General features: G+C 43.6%; 1 protein-coding gene across 1 annotated transcript; it reads left to right on the top strand.

Annotated features, from left to right (window-relative positions):
• The first annotated feature begins 802 nt into the window (after positions 1–802).
• On the top strand, positions 803–4,754 carry fzd10 (frizzled class receptor 10). Its single transcript, XM_049579080.1, has one exon. It carries the CDS (start codon positions 1,712–1,714, stop codon positions 3,461–3,463), a length of 1,752 nt encoding a protein of 583 aa, XP_049435037.1. The 5' UTR covers positions 803–1,711; the 3' UTR covers positions 3,464–4,754.
• Positions 4,755–11,944: the final 7,190 nt, after the last annotated feature.

The following is an 11,944-nucleotide window of genomic DNA, read 5'->3' as shown; positions in this document are numbered from 1 at the left end:
AGATTTCAGATACACATACATACAAAACTTACTGCGTATCAACTAATAAATTATGATGCATTTTCATAGAGTAGACTGTGAACACAGCATAGGAAGTGGTTAAAATCAGCTCCACGTCAACCAGCTGCAACATTAAAATGCTGCTTACATGTTCATGCAAGTACAGGAATTCTAATAACTTTGATGGAGGGCATTCTGCATAATTTTATTTTATTTTTTATATGTTAAGTATATGTTTCTGTTAATGCTACTGTTCTTTAATTTGTAACAGTCTGTTTACATTGTGGTATCATTATTTTTATCAAGGCAAAGGGTCTAACTACTTATTCCACCACTGATCAATGAGCTTTTGAATGTCTCTGGAGAACTGCATCATGACTGTTCTTAGACTCATGCATGCTCAGTCATGTCTACTGTGCAGTATAGAACATGAAATTAGTTTTAGTGTGGATTATCTTATTATTCAAGGTATATCCTCAGTTTGAGTAAGCATCTATTTGATATTTGACCACTTGAGAATTGCAAAATCAAAAGTTGGTCCAAAACATGTAAAAGGAAAAAATATAACTGCACAAAAACATGGACTGCATGAGTAAAAAGTGAAACATGTTTTGTTTCTCATTGTTCTATCTGCTATTTTTTAGGGGAGCTGAGATGTATTCTGCAACTTCGTTCACAGGGGCCAGCAATGCAAGTGAGGAAAATAATAATAAAAAACTTGCCCTGCAGTCACATATGTGCAGACAGTTAAAGTATCAGTTACCAAAGCTCTGGTTATGGTGCGCCTGTGGACCACTGCGCCTGTGAGACATATTGCGCAACATTTTGGGGGGATTCTCCTCAAATGTGTTTCTGTCCTGTTGTAGTCTAAGTTTGCGGCTGAGCACAAACAAACAGAGAGAGGGAAGTTTGCTGCGAGCCTTTGAAACTGCTGTAATGAACAAGCTGTTCCGCACGATTTGAAAATAATCCGCGTGTCAGTGTCATCTTTCTTATGCAAAGTAGCTGTCTTTGAAGGCGGATCTTTTGGCAGGTTAGACCGGGACGGAGGCTCCGACCAGCTCAGACGAGCGCTGCCACCAAACGCATCAACTGCCTGCTTACGGGAGGAGCATAATCCTGCATTTCTGGGACGCGTTTATTATCATCAGCGTGGATATACATTTGACTTATTTTGCTGAGTGATTCATTTTTTTCTGTGAGCAGCCATCCCCGCCGCATTAAGGACCGGAGGAAATTATTTTTGTTGTTTTTCCCAAGTTGTCGCACAAGGACTGAGATCGCACCGCTGCACAGACACAGACTCCGGAAAAGTGACATGAAACATGCGGATGGATGCGTAGGTCTTTTGGAAACAAGCAGGGAGAAAATCGGAGCACATAAGGGTTCTGTTTTAGTCACCACAGACTGATATTCACCGTGTAAGAGACTGAACAAGTAGCTCCAACACTTCAGCCACAAGCTGAGCGCGTGAAAGCATGGACCTGAACGCACGCGACTTGCAGCCAGAAAACATTTTCGGAGCACTGCGGGATTCATGTTTTCATTAAACTCTGCAAACACTAACATGAGGAAGCGATGGTCTTGCAGTAGATAGTTGTGTAAGTTTTCATCAGATTTCATCACTGACTTTTTAATGAAAGAAACTTGTGTGTTGTGGTGGTGCTGAACATTTGGCCTATTTTTTTTTCTTTAAATCAAGAGAGGGAGAATGCGTTCAACTGTTAAACTGAGCCTCATCTGTGTGCTACTGGTCCTGTGGAGCGGTGGGGGTTCAACTATTAGCTCAATAGACCCCGACTGGTCAGGAGAGGGGAGATGTCAGCACATCAACATCCCCCAGTGTAAAGACATTGGCTACAACATGACACGAATGCCAAATCTCATGGGCCACGATGACCAAAAAGAGGCAGCGATAAAGCTGCAGGAGTTTGCCACACTGATACAGTTTGGATGCCACAGTCATCTCAAATTTTTCCTGTGTTCCCTGTATGCTCCCATGTGCACAGAGCAGGTGTCCATCCACATCCCAGCCTGTAGAGTCATGTGTGAGCAGGTCAAGCTGAAATGCTCACCCATCTTGGAGCAATTCAACTTCCCCTGGCCCGACTCTCTGGACTGCTCCCGGCTGCCGACCAAAAACGACCCAAACAACCTCTGCATGGAGGCGCCCAACAACGGCTCAGATGAGCCTCCCAAAGTCTCCCACACCCAGCCTCCAGATTTCAGGCCACAGCGGCCTCTGGGCGGGCAGGACCTGCACCTTAAGGACAGTGGCAGCAAGCAGACGTGCAGCAATCCAGGCAAGTTCCACTTTGTAGAGAAAAGTGAATCCTGTGCCCCCAAATGTTACCCCAAAGTGGACGTGTACTGGAGTCGGGGAGACAAGCAGTTCTCTCTGGTGTGGATAGCCATCTGGTCCATCCTCTGCTTTGTCTCCAGCGCCTTCACCGTGCTCACTTTCCTCATAGACCCGCAGCGCTTCAAATACCCCGAGAGGCCGATCATCTTCCTCTCCATGTCCTACTGTGTTTACTCTGTGGGCTACCTCATCAGACTTTTTGTGGGAGCTGACAGAATAGCCTGTGACAGAGACAATGGGGTGCAGTATATTATCCAGGAGGGTCTGGAGAGCACCGGCTGCACCATTGTGTTTCTCATCCTGTATTATTTTGGCATGGCCAGCTCCCTCTGGTGGGTTATCCTGACCCTCACATGGTTCCTGGCTGCAGGGAAGAAGTGGGGTCACGAGGCCATCGAGGCCAACAGCAGCTACTTCCACCTGGCGGCGTGGGCCATCCCGGCTGTGAAGACCATCATGATCCTGGTGATGAGAAAGGTGGCGGGGGACGAGCTGACGGGCGTGTGCTACGTTGGCAGCATGGACGTCAAAGCTCTCACAGGCTTTGTGCTCATTCCTCTCTCCTGCTACCTTATTATTGGCACTTCATTCCTGCTCTCGGGCTTTGTGGCCCTCTTCCACATCCGTAAGATCATGAAGACAGAAGGCGAGAACACGGACAAGCTAGAGAAGCTGATGGTTCGCATCGGGGTCTTCTCTGTGCTCTACACTGTCCCTGCCACCTGCGTCATCGCCTGCTACTTCTACGAGAGGCTCAACATGGACTACTGGCGCATCCTGGCAGGGGAGCAGAAGTGCATGGACAGCAGTGGGCCGGAGTCAGATGAGTGCATCATGAAGACTTCCATCCCCGCTGTTGAGATCTTCATGGTGAAGATCTTTATGCTGCTGGTGGTGGGCATCACCAGCGGCATGTGGATCTGGACCTCAAAGACACTGCAGTCATGGCAGAACGTTTTCAGCAGGAAGCTTAAGAAGAGGACGAGGAGGAAGGCTGCCAGTGTGTTCACCAGCAGCAGGCCTTACATCAAACCTCACCCATCTCTCAAAGGGCACAGTACTAAGTATGAGCCAACACGGCCCCCTCCAACATGTGTATGAGCTGGCTGTCTTTGTATAAACCCAAAAATACTTGTAAAGCCCTTAACCTAAATGAGACTTTGTAATCAGAGTGCCATCAAAAGAATCAAGGTTCATGTTTTATTTATGCAAACTGCGTTGAAGATAATGCAACGTGGGTTTTTTGTGTGTGTCTTGAGCCATCTCATGCAACAAGAGCTGCCTTTGTTTGAGAAAAAAAAATCTGCTACTCCTGGATTCACTTATCCTACTGAGGAACTTGGTGGAGAGAAAAAAAAATCTTATTGTTCCCAAGACAAAAAGAGTGGAATAAGCCATTTGGATGTGCCATGGGGTCACTTGAATAATGTGCAATAGATGTTTTCCTTACAGGCAAAAAAAAGACACTTGTACTGTTAGTGACAGATTACAGACAATGAAAGGGACCCCACAGACAATGGAGGCAAATGGTCAGAGAGATGAGTGCTGCGTTTGGAGGCTTTTTAATGGAAATCGAGGCAGTGTCATATGTATGTTTGAACTGGAGTGAAAGCAGCTGTTGAAAAGCGCTCAAGACCTTACAAAACTGCCCATTACGAGGCAAATCCATGCCATAAATTAATCAAGCACTCATTATTGAAAAGTTATTTGTACACCCAGTTTGAGTTTTCCTTTTTTTTTTGTTTTTGTTCTTTGCTGTTTTATAGCACAAGGGAACATTTGTATATATTTCTAAAAACTTCAGATTTTATAGAAAAATTAATAAAACGTTCTAGTTTTAAATGTTTGTAAAGCCGCAATTGTGTGTTGCTACTGTGTTGTTATTCCTCTCAGCTGGAGTGAGTCTCCATTCACGTACAGCCACATTAAGCTTGTGGTTATGTTCTGGGTTTTTGTTTAATTTTAACAATTGCAGCACTTGTGCTTCCCGCTATTGTACGTAGGTCTGTTGTGGTCATTTTAATACATCATAAAAATCTAAATCCTTCACTGTAATTTTGTGAATGTGATGGTATGTTAGAGCTTGGTTTTAACAGTAGGTGTGGCATTCCAAATAGCTTTGAAAAATAATTGACAGAGACAAGGCGATAAAAAGAAACATTTTTACAAAAGTAATAACTGATTGGTTTTATGAGCAGTTTAGATCCGCTTATAAATGTATACCACTTTTATACATATATAAAAAAATGACCATGCCTGAGATGTTGGTGCTTAAGTCAACACACACAGGAAGCATAAATAGCGGCACATCTATTCTTGTTTTTAAATGTTCATGAGGAAACAATGGGACATTAACGTTTGTCCCTGGTGGCTGCATCAAAGACAAGTTAAAGTGGAGGGAAAAAAAGGCGTAAAAGGATTGTCCATGGCCTTCAATTTGCTTTTTATGTTCAGGCAACAGAGTCATATGCATATAGTTTTACATTTAGTGAGTTAATATTTAATGTGAAATCACGTTGAATCACATTTTATTCAGAGATTGGGTGTGGTGTCTTTAATTTGTGCAATGACAATGCATATTTGATTAGAAAGTTTCCCCTCGAAACTGTGTGCAGAATTGCATTTCAGCCAATATTCATAAAGATGGAAAGTGAAAGTGGGTGGTGTCGTCAAAAGGACAAATTAACATCTTCATGGTTGTGTTTATTCGACCAAAATGTCATAGCTGTGGTTTACATTGGCGTTTTGATCACCTGTTAATGATTCTTGTTTAGAGTCCCCGCTGCCTTCATACTGGATGCTTATAAAACCCTTTGTATGTTTTCTCCACCTCAGCTGAAGTGGATATACAACTTTATTTCAGTCCACTCTCTCCTTCTCTCCTCCTCTCTCGCTGTGTTGCATGTGTCGGTGCGTATCAATGAAGGGGTTATACAATAATCCAGCTCTCATTCAGGACAGGATTAGACCGTTTGAAGGGTTTGACTTTGAAAAGAGGATCGCTGCAAACCAAAACTACAGAATATCTGTCATCTCTTCTTATCAGCAAAGCATAGTGACATTTCTAAAGACGCATCTGGCCTGGATTTGAAGTAGTTACATATTGACTGAAGCGGTTTTCTAAAGCATGAGCAAACTGAATACATTGTGTGTATCCCGAGATGTTTGGTGTTAAATGATCCATGTGCTGTCAACAATTTTTAAGGTACTTGCTCTGAGAGCCACAAGTCTAGTCTTGAATCTAAGCAACAGCAATTGTTTTTGTCTTGACAGAGCTGTCAGAACAACAGGAAAACATGAATACTTAGAGTTATTGGCTACATGGACAAGTATGTCAAAACAGAACCACATCATGCAGGAATATTGATGAATGAGTAAGCATAATGAGCATGAAGTTATGCTTTTTTATATTTGAAAGGAAAAAGATGTAGTTTTGGAGTACAAAACCATTTCTACCTTTATCTGCCTCACTTTCAAATCTTTTTTTGAGAGTTTAAAACCTATGGTAGAGAGTGCTCTCCGGTTTAATAAAGTTTCAGAAGTGTAGTAATGCTTTATCCCGGAGGGCATTCAAGTTCCAGCGTCAACCCAACCCGTTTTAACAGTCAAAAGCACATGACTCACAACCTCTATGTGGCTGAATCAAAGTCAGCCAGTGTCTATTGATACTCTGAGTTGCGAAAAAGGTGTGAGTGCTTCTGAGAGCTTCAACAGAGGCCACCTGGATAACAGCCCCCGAGGTGTCTGGGAAGGCTGTAAATATAAATGACAGTTACCACCCCCCTCCAGGGCTTCTTCAGCCAAGCAGGCTTCACTTCTCTTCTTCTCCTCTCTTCAAAGGGAAAAAAATCCTGCTCAGAGCAAGGGCAAAGTATTGCAGGCAAGAAAGTTTTTTTTTTGGAAATCAGACTCAACTGTATGTATTGCTGGATTTAGGCCTGTAAAGTATAGATCTTATACCATCAGATCACAGGTTCTCCAGCCAGGACCGTCTCGGCAGAGTGAAACATCTTTTCGTCTGGTGTTGCTGATCATTAAATGTTGTTCCTTGTGATGACAGATTTTATTTGACAACGCGGGGGAATCCCGCCACAACCATGTGACTAAGGCTGATGAATCTCAGACCATCATATCTCCAAACGTCACGGCACACTCATCCACTTCCTGTCTCATTCTTTCCACTGTGCTGTGCAGGAGATAGCAGTGTTGGCGTTGGCTTGTGATTTGTTGACAAAAAGGAGCTTCTGCTTGTGATCAGTGTTGTTGAAACGGCATCAAACCTTTGATAATGACTTGATTTAATTTAATCTGACTGGTTCGCCAGCGTGCCAGGATTTTCAGCTTTTCACAGTCTGTAATTGAGCTGATGTTAAGTGTCTTTGTGGAACCGAGCAGTATTACAAACATAAAGTCGAAATGACAGAACAATTAAGCCTCCTCTGCAATGTCAAAGGCTGATTCCGGTTCAGAGGGAAAGCAGCGAGGAAACATCACCAGCCTAAAACCTTAAAACTTAAAGCTTCTGTTCTCTACCTGCGTACCTTTACTTTGTCTGCTGCTTTTGCAAGCAGTCATAAAGTTCTCTGACACAGTGACATAAATCAAGTTGCCTGGATGACTGGCGGCTGAGGCAGCTTCTCTTTGATCAGGCTTCGTGGAGACGCCCCATGTCCTCATCCTCAGCTGCTGCAGCAGCACCTGTTTACTAGTTCAGACCTGTCTGTTTGGAAAGCAGTGCTTAGCCTCTCAATGTCATAGACTCATACATGACGCACACACACACACAACATACACACAAAGGAATTTGGCTGGCACTCGGGGGTGGGTGTGTTTCTTCCAACATGTATGCCCCTAATGCGCTAGACCCATACTGATTCTTGGCACGTGTTTGTCTTATTAGACAGCTGCTCTAAATGTAAATCTGTCGCCTTTTTGGAGAGTTCTGCCTCCTTTGGCTGTACCAGAGAAGAAAAAATAGTCAGTGCATCATCACAAATGAAACCGCTTTGTTTTCCTGCTGAAGAAGTAACTCAGAGGAAGAGGGTTATTGAAGGAAAAAAAAACTTTACTGAGAGAGCTGCAAGTTTCACAGACCAAAGTGTTATCAGAGAATGCAGTGAAAGCACACTTTCATCCCTGAAGTTCTTCTGGTACATAAATCCAGAGTTCTGAGGATTATGGTTGAATGAGTTGTGGGTGGGCTTCATGTTCTGAATTGATCTATAGCAAAGAATCTAGGGCAGTGTAAGAGTACAGTATATATGCCCGATCTGCAGTAACAAGCCATGCTAACAACTCACAGACACACACCTCAGTCTGCTGTGGAGGCAGTTGTTCCCAGCCACTGCTGAAGGTGAGAGTAATTACATAAAAACCTGGCAACAATGAGTTCTCTCCCCGCAAGGCGGAGGCAGGGCACTTTTTTCAAATGCATAATGAACTGCCTCGCAGGCCCTCTGCTGATCAAACAAGTGTTTGATAGTGGCTTTGGTTTGAAAGAGGACTGAATATGTTTATTTGCATGTGGAGAAGTGAGTGACTTTGAGGTGGAGATCAGGCAGATTAGTGTTAACTGACAGAGACCTGTGCAAACAGACACTCCCCCTGCATACAAGCAGGGCAGCGGCACACTTCCTCGGAGGACTAGTTAGGCTGAATGCAACATCAGACAGACAAGAGCATGGCAACTCCTGCTACTTTTCAGACATTGTTCTTTGTATGCTAGCCTCCTCCCCCTAAGCCTGGCTCTCTCTCTCTTTCTCTTTTTGTTAGATTTTGGCTCGTGTGGTTCGATGCATGTGAGAGCAGGCACACAGATAGCTGGCAAACTATATGAGAGATGAGAAAAGCAACAATTAGTGGCTAGTAATCAAAGATATTTTCTGAGAACTAATTTAGGAATTTTCCTCAGAACCACATTCCCAATTTGACTCACTTTTGTTTTACAAGAGCAGTACATTTAAGGGAAACTACTGTGCACTAAATACTGTTAAACCTATGGAAAAGAAATAGCAGGTGCAAGGGGATTTTAAGCAGATAGTAAACCATATCAGACCAGAATATCTCGTCAAGACTTAACCTTACTTCAAGCAGCATCATCGTCTCTCTCACTGTAAACTTACTCTGAAATGCTGAAATGTTCTGTTACCAGACAAAACTGCACACACCGGTGGAATAACTACACAGAACAAAAGTATTAAGTTCCAGCTTTAATCCTCAAAGCACAAGTTCAACATTTTAGGAAATATTCTCATTTGCTTTTTTCCCTAGAGGTAGATGAGAATATTGATACCACAGTGGCATCAGTCTTATCATCTGGCTCTCAGCAGGAAAGCAAATGAGCACATTTCCCAAAATGTCAAACTATTAACTTAACAAGACTGTGATGCACATGTTCGCCACCATCACAATGATGGATATGCAACATTCAACACAGCATTTGCAGATGTAAGAAAGAAGCATTGCGTTGGCGCCCATGCGCTGCAACGTGACTGAGAAGGCAAGAGACTGTGTGGTTAGAGCGATGTGAATAGTCTGGTGTCAGCTGGAAGCAAGGTTTTCGCTATGGTGATTTAGCAGCAGACTCTAATCTGCCACCTTTCTAATCCACACTGCAAAGAGCTGTGATCATTTAAAAACACAGCAGAATTACAGGCATTCTCAAACAGACACCCCCACACATACACAGACACACAAACAAGCTTATTCAGATGCAATGATTCACTGTAAACAACGTCATAAATTACATCCCATAGTGCACATACATGTATTTTACTGCATGTATGTGTGACTGCGTTTGTACGTGTGTTTGCGACACCTGCACCTGTTTGTTGCATGTAAGTGGTGTTTCTTAGAGCTGTTATGAAGACAGTGACAGGATTGATGGTGGAGTGGAGAGAGCAAGCACAACGGGAGACTGTCTACATGTGTATATATTTTGGAGTGTGTGAGTGTACAGACAGTATAGGAGCTATAGAGGGATAGACAGAGGGAGAGGAGATGATGATGGATCTGGCAGAGCTCATGAACACCGCTGGGAGAAAATGCCTGTGGTTCAAAGACACTCTCAGCAAACTTAACAAAGAAAGATGGCACAGAGGGGGAGAACATGAAAGGAAACTACACAATCAGCTGTCACATAAACTTGGAGAAAACATCCTGGCCCTGTTGGCAGAATGTACTGTATGCAGACATTTGACTATTTTTACATAAACTCAGTGCAATGGACAGCAAGATACACAACAGCATCACAAATACTACTACTTTAGTAATAAATTACTGACTTCAGGTACAATTGTTAATCAAAAACACCTATACACTTACTTAAAAGATGCATTATAACCACATTAGCTACTGTTTAAAGGTGGGGTAGGCAAAAAACAGGAAAAGCTCCCCCGCCACCCCCCCCCCCCCTTCCACCAGTAGACCATATGCACATGTTTCATACAGTAGCCCACTGTTTCCCATACACTGAATTCTTTAATCTTACTTCTTTGTGGAGTGGCGTGCAGCACATGTGCTCAGCCCCTCCTTGCCCCGCCATTTCTCTCTCTGTTTATCAGACCACATATGAGACAAGAATTAGCTACCTAGCCACCCCACAGTCTCTACGCCTCACTCCCTGGCCCTGTGGATAGCTCTGCCAGGGGGATAGCAGGCAGCAGCTCGGGAACAGACCCTCAGTAGGTGACTACAGCAGCTCAAATTTGGCCACTCGGCAGCAACAGAAAGTTTGCTAATCCAGTGGGGAGTCGAGGCTGTCCAGTCCCTCAGGGCCGGTGTTTGCACTGGCTTGATGCCGGTTGCTGCAGCTGCTGCATGGGTGTCCGTGTCCGGAGCTGTTGCCTCCTGGCAGGTGGTCTGTAGCTATGGGGAGTGAGGCACAGGACACAATAGGCCCGTTTCCACCGCAGGAACTTCGGGGTAATTTTATGGGGCCGGGGCCGTTGGTGCGTGTCTCCACCGCAGGAACCACCCCCTAAGGACAGAGTTCCGGAACTTTTACAGGGGCTAAACAAGTCCCTGCCTCGGGGTAGGTACTCAGAACGGCCCCGAAAGACTCCTGGCTGGGACTTGGGGATTACTTGGTGCTGATTGGATATACTCAAGGAGGGATGTGACGTGAACAGAAAGCTACAAAATAGCCGGCATTTTTAAAACTCAGCAGACGAGGGTTAGCTCGTTCATATAGCTTCCGCCGCCATGTAAAAAAAACTCACTAAATGGCCCATGAAAAAAATATTTTTTCCAGCGGATATCTTAGTTACAACAGGATTAAGCTAGCAAAGCAGTTTTGTGTTGCTATGTGTGGTATTTATTCAGTTATCTCGATGTCTAGAAAGCATCAGTAGTGGCTGCAGCTGACAGGGACAGCTCACAACAGCATCTGTTAAAAGCCTCCCGATGTCGGATACGACATGAAACTACTCCAGTTAGCTCAATCATGTTGTAACTAAGACATCTGCTGGAAAAAATATTTTTTTCACGGGCCATTTACTGAGTTATTACAGACACCGCTATCGGCTAACAGCTAACAACGTCCCTACACCGCCCCGGTCAAAATGGTCGCGCAACAATTACGTCACATCCAGAGCCCGTAACTTTACAGGAACCTTCCTTGTACTCCGCTCTCTCAGTGGAGACACGGCGGTTGAGAGAGCTGAGCGAGAGGACGTTCCTGTAGTTCCTGTCCCCCAAATAGTACCAGGAACTTCTTCAGTGGAAACGGGCCTACTGTGATTAGAGGATCTAGCTAACGTTAGCTACATAAACATGAACTTGAAGCCGCAGACGTGAGGTTTTGGTTCCAGTTAGCAGAGGGCTAAACGATTAGAAACATTTTCTTTCTATCTCTGAAACGATTTGCTGGTATTGACATGTCTTCTTTTCTGTTTATTGTCAATCTCTCTTTCAGACCCTCTTTTTGATAAGTCTGTCTTCCTTTTTTGGGTTGCTTTGCAGTGTAGGCAGCTGTTGTCAAAGCTGGAAAAGCATATTTCTTGGCAGGACTTTCTCCCATTGGATCAGGCTTTCACTGAAGGGATGTGCATGCTTATCTGATCCCCAATAGGTTCGCCCTCTCAGAAATGACCTGCGATTGGCAAAACTCTCCCGTCATGAGCTAGATTTTCTAAAGCCTAAAAACAGAACCAGGGGGAGTCTAGTTTTCTCTCAGACCACTTGAATTACAATATGCTTTAGGTTTATTATGGGGTTTTTCCACAATGACTCTAAAATAAAACTGCCTACCCCAGCTTTAATTTTGATTTATTCTCCAATTATAAAACCATTCATGAGACTCATAGGCTATTTACAAAAATGTGATTCATAGTATATTTAAACACTCTAAATAAAAGTAAAGAAGTATCATCATCAAAATATATGTCAAGTATCAAATATAAAAGGGGTCATTATGCAGCATGACCCTTGTGCGTTTTTATTTATGTTTTTTCTCTTGATTTATATTATTATAATTCTATATTGCATTAGTAGGCTATAGCTGACATGTGAACATGGTGACCTGGTTTTTACTGTTGTAGCTGGTTGAAGTAGAGCTTATTTTAACTGCTCTAAATTAATCTA

This window comes from Epinephelus fuscoguttatus, linkage group LG6, assembly GCF_011397635.1.
Source record: "Epinephelus fuscoguttatus linkage group LG6, E.fuscoguttatus.final_Chr_v1".
NCBI classification, from domain to species: Eukaryota; Metazoa; Chordata; class Actinopteri; order Perciformes; family Serranidae; genus Epinephelus; species Epinephelus fuscoguttatus.
This window is presented reverse-complemented; position numbering and strand designations above follow the sequence as displayed.

Bases quoted from the DNA above. Each gene is read 5' to 3' on its own strand.
- fzd10 (XM_049579080.1), top strand. From the start codon at position 1,712: ATGCGTTCAACTGTTAAACTGAGCCTCATCTGTGTGCTACTGGTCCTG.